The following is a 9,277-nucleotide window of genomic DNA, read 5'->3' on the forward strand; positions in this document are numbered from 1 at the left end:
GATGCCAGAATTTCATTGACAAGATAAGTTGACTGAATAATGATGTCATGGCACCTGTCAATCAATGCCAAACTTTTTTTTTGACACTATGTCTTACTTCCATTGGCTGGGAAACTCTCCACCTCCACTTCACCTCACCAGTTTTTTTTTTTTTTTTTTTTTTTTTTTTACAATTTTTATTCACAAATGAAAAATACAAAAAATGATTTTAATTTCCACTGTATCTGCATAAGGGACATTTCTGGTAGGAAGTCTCAAGATTTTCTTCACACATTTTTCACAACACGGATATTGCCTGCATTGTCCGCATTTCCATTTTCCTGAGTCTTTTCCTGAAACATTCCTTTTGTTCCTGTGTTCACTTCTCAATTCCTTTCTTCCAGATGAAATATTTAAGGCACCAGCTGTCACAAGTCTCCTGGAAGGCTCATCATATATAAACCAGTGTGGAAATGGCATTTCACAATGCTGGCAAATCCTGTGTGCAATTCCATTCCGGAAATACACTGTGAATTCTTTATATTCCTGGTTCTGATCACAGTAATGACAAACATGATTTTCTACATCAATCCAATACACAAATCTCCACAGGAAAGGCATGATGGATATAATGAGCGCAGGGTACTCTTAGCTATGGTTTATATACTATAGGATTATTTTAGGGTCGTGTGCAAAAATACGTTTTACCTACGTTTTCTTATATATACCTGTTTGCATCCTCTATAAAGTGCCGTGTGCAAAAGAAATATACTTTTTACCTGTGTTTTCCTTATATTTACCTGTTTGCATCATCTATAAAGTGCCGTGTGCAAAAAGTACGATAAACTTACCTATGCATTGTGACGTCATCCACTGTATATAAATACGGTTTTTCTTTCACTCTGGGTTCATTTTACCCTCAGAGCCATCAGCTGATAGACATGGATTCTACTAGAGAAAAACAGGTACAGGCTCAACGAATATTGAAACGAAAAAGTACCGAGAGAGAAATAGATTTACCACCTAAACCCATTTCTGAGTATTATCATATGAGACTAGCTCAAGGAAAGACCTCTCCAAAATTTAAAGCGCATGAAAATAGATATGTCGTTCATTTCGATGAATTTCCAGAAGAAGAAGAAAACACAGCTTTCCTTCGGCGATTATTCACAAACATGTTACAAGACTTCAAATCTGAAATGCAGTGTGATCCTAACGATTACCTCCGTCTGAACCTTCATCACCATTCTCTGGAATCAGACATTTCGTACGAGTTTATGCAATGTAAAGATTTAAACGAAGACGTCATTTTAAAAAAAATACAAGACGTGCAACAATCCAAAAAGGAGTTCAAACTGAGCGACGGCTCCACGGAATTCGATCTGTTACACATCGAGAATCCCCAGGGGAGTGGTGGAAACAGAACCAAACATCTACAAGTGAATAAAGAAGCTTTCAAGAACAATAAACGATCCATCGTTCGGATCGTCAATCCCCATGATAAATTTTGTTTGGCTAGAGCCATCGTCGTCACTCGATTACACAGTCAGAAACCGGAACATCCAGACCCGGAATGGGAAAAACGATGGAAACGCATGAGGTCAGGAGATAAGAAATCCTTGGATCAGAGGAACGAAGCCATAGCCCTCATGGAACAGGCCGGATGTGATATTACTCAAGCTTGTGGAAATGCAGAGTGGCCAAAATTACAACAGGTATTAGCTCCTCAGTATCGTCTGAAAATATTTCAATTCAAATCTACTTCCACTAAACTCTGTTTAGAGCGCATCTTCAAAGGCTGGGGAGATGGAACTTGTTTGAACATTTTGTTAGACAACCGTCATTGCGATGCCATCATATCCATGCCGGGAGTGACGGGGAACCAATATTACTGTGATCATTGCGACGTGGGGTACAGGAATGTCACAGACCATCGGTCCAAATGCCCTCATCGCTGTACCTTTTGTTTAGGACATCACCCTAATTGTCCCGATGAAGGGATCGAGATTAAATGCCAGGAATGCCAAGGAATGTTTAAGAACAGGACCTGCTACGAAAATCATTTAAGACCTCATAGTAAGAAGACCACCACTACTGTCTGCAATTTAATGGGGCTATGCGAGAAGTGTCAGTCCTGGATACCTAAGAAATTATTACCTCATCACAAATGCGGAGATCAGAAACAGTGTAAGATCTGTAAGAAAATCGTCGATGCCGATCATCGGTGCTACGTACAACTGAAGCCCAAGAAGAAGAAGAAGAAGGGAGAAGACACCTTAGAGTTTTACATTTATTTCGATTTCGAATGCACTCAGGAATCGGGCATTCACGTCCCTAATCTGTGTGTGGCACATCGCGTCTGTCAACATTGCGATGACTTACCCATAGACCAACCCTGTCCTCATTGTCAACACATGGGACCCCGTCAGCACCTATTTCAAGGACCAGACACCTTAAAGAAGTTCATGGACTGGTTATTTCAACCCACTTCAGGTACTAAGAATTCCACTTTAGTACACGACGAGGCCATCGTCATCGCCCATAACTTCAAAGGCTACGACGGACAATTCATTTTGAATCACCTGGTGCATTCCTCTTGCCTGAAACCTAACGTGATCATGAACGGCAGTAAGATCTTGTACTTTGAAATATCTGGACTCAAATTCATCGACTCGTATAGTTTCTTAACGTTTCCTTTGGCCAAGATGCCCTCCGCTTTCGGATTGAACGAATTGAAGAAAGGTTATTTCCCTCACTTTTTTAATACGGAACAGAACCAGAATTACGTGGGACCTTATCCACCGGCAGCTTTCTACAAACCGGACGAAATGTCTACCAGTGGACGAAAAGCTTTTTTCCAATGGTACGACCAACAGAGGGGAAAAGTGTTTGATTTCCAGAAAGAGTTTGTAGGGTATTGTATCTCGGACGTCGACATTTTACGCCAATGCTGTGCACAGTTTAGAAGCACCCTCAAGAAGTTGGTCAACGTGGACCCTTTCCAGGAATCCATCACGTTTGCCAGTGCTGCTAATTTAGCCTACCGTCGAAATTTCATGCCTAAAGACACCATTGCCATCATTCCCAACCTCGGGTATGAACCGGCACGACGATATTCGGCCAAAGCCTGTCGGTGGCTCACCTGGATGAGTCATCAGAGTGGATGTCACATACGACATGCCAGAAACGGAGGCGAAGTCCCGATCGGAAATTATACCGTCGACGGATACCAGGAAGCGACTCGTACCGTCTACGAATTTTACGGGTGTTATTGGCACGGATGCCCCACTTGCTATCCCAGTTTACAGACGGAAACTCATCCTCACCGGACCCAATTTACTTACCAACAATTACACGAGAAAACCCTCAGAAGGACTGCGGATTTAGAGGACATGGGGTACAACGTGTGTAGTATCTGGGAGCACGATTTCGATCAACAAGTGCAACAAGATGAGAGTTTACAGCAATTTGTACGAGATCTGGACATTCCCGATCCTTTGAAACCTCGAGAAGGGCTGTACGGAGGCCGGACCAATGCCACTAAATTATATTGTGAAGAAGGGGACATGAGATACGTGGACGTCTGTTCCTTATACCCTTACGTGTTGAAACACAGACCCTTTCCCCTAGGGCATCCCGAGATCATCACAGACGACTTCCAGGACGTGAGAAGTTATTTCGGTCTCATTCACTGTCGGGTCTTACCACCCCGAGGCCTCTTTCACCCCGTATTACCTTATCGGACGGGAGGTAAGTTATTATTTCCCTTATGTCGCACGTGTGCCCAACAACAAGACTCTACTTCTCAACATCCATGTCAACACACCGATCGGGAACGTAGTCTCACGGGTACTTGGGTGACGAGCGAATTACATAAAGCCCTAGACATGGGCTATACCTTAGAGCGAATTTACGAAGTGTGGCATTTTAAAGAAAGCAGTCAAGACTTATTTAAAGACTACATCAATACCTTCCTCAAAATCAAACAGGAAGCGTCCGGATTTCCCCCCGACTGTAAGACCTCAGAACAAGAACAAGATTACATTCGACAAATCTTCGACAAAGAAGGATTCATGATGGATAGGATCAGTATCGAGAAGAATCCAGTGAGAAGAACCATTGCTAAACTCTTTTTAAATTGTCTGTGGGGAAAATTTGCTCAACGATTGTTATTACCCAAAGTCAGATACTTGGACGAAACAGAGGAATTACACCAACTCTTACAAAATTCGACTCTCGACATCAAGGGCATGCGACTCTTAGTCAATAAAGAAGATTCCAATGAAGACAAGATTCTAGTGAATTTTCAAGACAAAGAGGAATTCGTCGAAGAATGTCCCTTTGGAAACGTGATCCTGGCTTGTTTTACCACCGCCTATGCCCGCTTACACCTCTACGAGACTTTACAACCTTTAGAAGAACGGGGCCTTTATTTCGATACGGACAGTATCATTTACCAACATAGGGAAGGAGCTTTTAATCCTACCTTGGGTCATAGTTTAGGAGAATGGACCGACGAATTAGACGGGGATCACATCACCAAATTCATGTCGGCAGGTCCTAAAAATTATGCTTACCGGACGGGCAAAGGAACCGAGACCCTTAAATGCAAAGGGATCACTCTCAACCATCGAACCTCTCAGTTGGTGTGCCCAGACACTTTAGAAAAAATGCTCAAGGGAGAAATAGAGGAAGTAAAAGTCCCTTATCCCAAAATCCAGAGGACCCGTGATCATGAACTCGTGAACAAACCTTCAGAGAAAACGTATAGAATTGTATATGACAAGAGACAAATTGTAGAGAATTATAACACTTTACCTTATGGTTATTGATATGTTGATATTTTTGTTTGTTTGTTGTTACAAATAAAAAAAATTGAATGTTTTCTGTGTTTTTTTTTCTCTATAAAAAAGACATTCTTATTTTCAAAAAATGAAAAAAAAGATTTCTGTGTTCACTATAAATAGGACCCTGAACCCATCTTTTCTTTCATTCATCAACATGTATTCCGAGGAGACACCCCTCCCCTCTTTTCAATTGAAACACGAATTTACCATGGTAGTTGCTGGACCCTCGAAATCGGGCAAAACAGAATTCGTCAAGTCATTAGTGAACAATCTAGACTGGATCACCCCCAGGCCCGAAAAGATCGTCTGGTGTTATCGGGAATGGCAACCCGCTTACACTTCTTTAAAAGAGAAGGTATCTTTCATCCGAAATATTCCAGAAGACGACGAGAAATTAGTAGCCAATTTAAGTGTGCCCCATTTACTCATTTTTGACGACATGATGGGAGGAAAAGCCATCGAATCGATTGTGGATTGGTTTACCCGTAAAGCCCATCATCGGAATACCAGTGTGATTTACATCACTCAGAATTTATTTGATCGAGCTGCCTCTCATCGCACCATTAGTTTGAATGCTCATTATTTAGTCTTATTCAAAAATCCCAGAGAAAAATTTCAGATCAGTGTATTGAGTCGTCAGCTAGCTTTGCCTCATTTGATGTCAGCTTATCAAGAAGCCGCCCAGGTACCTCACGGCTATCTTCTCGTGGATTTGAGTCCCCAGACCCCAGACGAATACCGATTGAGAAGTCGAATGTTTGAATTGTTGACTATACACATGCCTCAAGAGTATAAATAAAAGTGTTTCCCACTCTTCTGAGTCATTATTCATTTCACTCTCATCATGGCTCCATCAGCCAAGAGTAAATTAGTGAGAACCTTACGACGTTTACAGCGGGAACGAGATCCCACCAAGCGAGCCCATTTAATCGAATTAGGGCGTAAAGCCTTATTGAATTGGTTTGCCATGGGAGCTCGCAATTTAATGAAAGGGGTCTTACCTATCAATAAACTGACTCAAAAGTTTATCGATCGTCATCGCCAAGATTTAAAGATCATTGCCGATCAATCGGCCAGTGACGAAGATAGGAAAACAGCTATTTTAAAACGCGGAGGAGCTGGATTTCTAGGTGGAGTCATCATTCGTCATTTATTCAAATGGAATAGTCCTAAAAAACGACGGGTTCGTCGTTTAAAGAGTGTAGTGGTAAGAGTCGATAATAAGAAACAAAGAGTGTTTCCAGATTGGATGGTCCGAGTCGGAGGAGCAGCTCAAAAGAGTAGAAAAAAGAAGCCAAAAGCCCCTCCCAAGAAGAGAAAAGCCCCTCCTAAGAAGAAAAAAGCCCCACCCAAGAAAACAGCAGCGACAAAAAGGACCCCTCAAACTCTAGCTCAACGTAAAGCCATGCCCGAAAGTTTAAAAAACGAAATCAATCAGTATTATAAGGAACAAAGACAAAAGACCATAGGAGAGTTACTCAAGAAACAAGCAGAACTGAGAATGGATCGTGCTATGGGACCCATAGGCAGTCAAAGAGCCAGCGATTTAGAAGTGTTTCCTCGAGTGAATGTGGGCATTCCCTCCTCCTCCTCCTCCCCTGGAATTAAAGTTCCCATTCATGTCCCTAAAATCACACGTTTTCAACCCTTGACAACCTCGACACCTCAACTTCCTAAAGGTCTGAGATATAAATGCCGATATTGTGGAAAAATTTATGTCAGGGAGAGAGATAAACACGAGAGCGACAAACACGGAATGTATGCCCCTCCCTAAGAGTATAAAAGGGAGTGACATGAGAGACTTCTCTTCATTGTTTTCAAAGATGGCCAAGAAGAAAAAGGGATGTTCTATGCGATTAAGAGCGCATGCCCCTCTTTTAAGAGTGTTATCAGACCCTCACTATTCTTCGTCTTTAAAAACGGGGATTTTAAAACATTGTTCTGGAGATTGTATTCTGAAAATTTGTGAGATCGTCTACAACCTATTAAAAGGAGTGTTACCTCTCCATTCGGGTCAGAAACGAAAACTAGCTCCTAAGAAACACATCTTAAGGAGACTGGTTCAACCTCAATCTGTCCAGAAAAGACGAGCTTTATTAGTACAACAAAATGGAGGTATTTTTCCTTTTTTATTCGCAGCAGCCGCTCCTTTACTGTTGGACCTTCTAAAATGAGTCGTAAAATGGTGTTAGTACCTGAAGTTCTGTTGAATGAACTCAAAGGTAAACTCCCCAAACCTCCGGAATTTCAATCTACGCTGAGTATAGGTCAAGAATTGGACCAGATTACCAGACGTGAAGATTTAACTCCAGAAGAAAAAGTGGCTTTATACGGTCAAGAACTTCATCGGTATAGGAATTATTTACAACAAGCGAGAGAGCCAACGACTACCAAAAAAAACCCTGCACCCTTAGCCCAAGCCCCCGCAGCAGCAGCTCCAGATCCCGAGATCGATCAACAAATCATTCAAAGCGTGAATAAACCCATGCAAAGAAAAGCTGAATTATTATTAAATCATTTAAAGAAAACCAAAGTCTTGACTTGGGATAAAGACGGAGAAATCAGTTATCGAGGTCAAAAAGTGCCCGATTCTAACATTGTGGATTTAATGGCTGATAGCATGAGATTTAAACCTCTCAAAAGTCAACCGGTGCCTAAAGGAATAGAACAATTTGCTCAAGCTTTAAAAGAGACCCGTACTCCCATGGTTTACTTGCAAAATCAAAACCTTATAAAAGCCATGCAGAAACCAGGAAAAATCAGTACACCTAAAGGGGCTTTGAGTGACGAGGACGAAGAAGAAGAGAGCGGATTTCAGGATGCTTCTTCTTTTTTGACCCCTATTAGACGATCTATAAAATCCAAGCCTTCCCCTATTTTAAGGTTAGAGGGGGCCCTCCAGAAGAAAAACAAAGCCAGAGCAGATCCATTTCAAAAGAGATTACAACAAATCGAGGAAAATTGGCTTCCTTTGCCCAAGACAAAGGAAGTGGGAGACATTTTAAAAGAGATTTATTACGATCCCAAGAGAGGGTATGGAGGTATACAGACTTTGTATCGTCAGGTCAAAAGTTTGGGACATAAGATTTCTTTGAACACCATACGAGAATGGTTAAAAGAGCAAGATACCTATACCTTACATAAACCCATTCATCGAAAATTCCGGAGACAACAGACCAGAGTGACGGATATGGACGAACAATGGCAATTAGATTTAGCCGATGTGTCCAGTTTAAAGAAACATAATGACGGCTATACTTTTTTATTGTGTGCCATTGACGTCTTATCTAAATATGCATGGGTGGTGCCTTTAAAACAGAAAACGGGAAAAGAAATGATTCGAGGATTACAAGAGATTTTCCGACAAGACGGACGACGTCCCGTCCGCATTCAATCGGATCAAGGCAAAGAATTTACCAATCGAGAATTCTTACAGGCGTTTAAATCCATTCATTTCTTTACCACTCGCAATACGGACACCAAAGCCAGTATCGTGGAACGATTTCAGAGAACCCTCAAAGCACGCATGTGGCGGTATTTCACTCGGAATAAAACCAGACGGTATTTAGAGGTCTTACCGGATTTAGTGTATGCTTACAATCATACCTATCATCGCAGTATCCAAAGAGCTCCAGCTCAAGTGAAGCCCTCGAATGTGTTAAAAGTCTGGAAAACTTTATATGGGGAAAAATCATCACCTAAACCAAAACCCCCCCAAGTTTAAAACAGGAGATAAAGTGCGCATCAGTAAAGCCAAACGCACTTTTGAAAAAGGATATTTACCGAACTGGACCACGGAAATATTTACCATTGCTCAACGAGTCCCCGGTCGGTATCCTTACGTGTATCGAGTACAAGATTATAACCAGGAGGAATTAGAAGGGACTTTTTACGAGAAAGAATTACAACAGATCATTAAAAAAGACGACGTGTACGAAGTGGAGGAAATCTTGGGGTATAAAAAGCGACGAGTCGGGAAGAAAATCATTCAAGAAGTCAAAGTCCGGTGGAAAGGATATCCCCCTAGTTTCGATTCATGGATTCCCCAAACGGATCTCATCAAATAACATCTCATTGGAAATTTTGTGGAGAGAATATTCCTCGAGAAGAAATTGTGTATTTTGCCCAATTATTCATTTGTATTTCCCTCATCATCACCAGTGTGGTCATGTTAGCTTTACACGATTCTAATCGAGAATATTGGATGGTCTGTGTGAGTTCTTCGGTGGGTTACATCATGCCTAGTCCTACCATGATACATCATACCCCTAGGGTCAAGAAGACCAATTCACCAAGTCCCGGAATCTAAAAATAGATACATCCCTCTATATATTAGGAGACACCCAAAGCCTAAGAGGATCATTTCTGATCTGAGTGAGGGACAGAGCACACACATCATGGAATTTTTAAGCTCAGAGTATCGTTGGAAAATAGTAGAACCTGAAGGGACT

At 41.6% G+C, this 9,277-nt stretch overlaps 1 protein-coding gene across 1 annotated transcript; it reads left to right on the forward strand.

The window, feature by feature from the left end:
• Positions 1–920: 920 nt before the first annotated feature.
• On the forward strand, positions 921–4,811 carry LOC134265459 (uncharacterized). Its single transcript, XM_062747662.1, has 3 exons — positions 921–1,418; positions 1,530–2,322; positions 2,473–4,811. The coding sequence occupies exons 1-3, from the start codon at positions 921–923 to the stop codon at positions 4,809–4,811; spliced, it is 3,630 nt and encodes a 1,209-aa protein (XP_062603646.1).
• The last annotated feature ends 4,466 nt before the right edge of the window (positions 4,812–9,277 follow it).

This window comes from Saccostrea cucullata, unplaced genomic scaffold (assembly GCF_032062105.1).
Source record: "Saccostrea cucullata isolate Sc308-1 unplaced genomic scaffold, CSIRO_AGI_Scuc_v1 ctg10484, whole genome shotgun sequence".
NCBI classification, from domain to species: domain Eukaryota; kingdom Metazoa; phylum Mollusca; class Bivalvia; order Ostreida; family Ostreidae; genus Saccostrea; species Saccostrea cuccullata.

Coding starts and splice junctions, on each gene's coding strand:
- LOC134265459 (XM_062747662.1), top strand. CDS start 921: ATGGATTCTACTAGAGAAAAACAGGTACAGGCTCAACGAATATTGAAA. Junction 1,419..1,529: donor ACAGAACCAAACATCTACAA/GTGAATAAAGAA, acceptor TTACACAGTCAG/AAACCGGAACATCCAGACCC. Junction 2,323..2,472: donor CATTCACGTCCCTAATCTGT/GTGTGGCACATC, acceptor AACCCACTTCAG/GTACTAAGAATTCCACTTTA.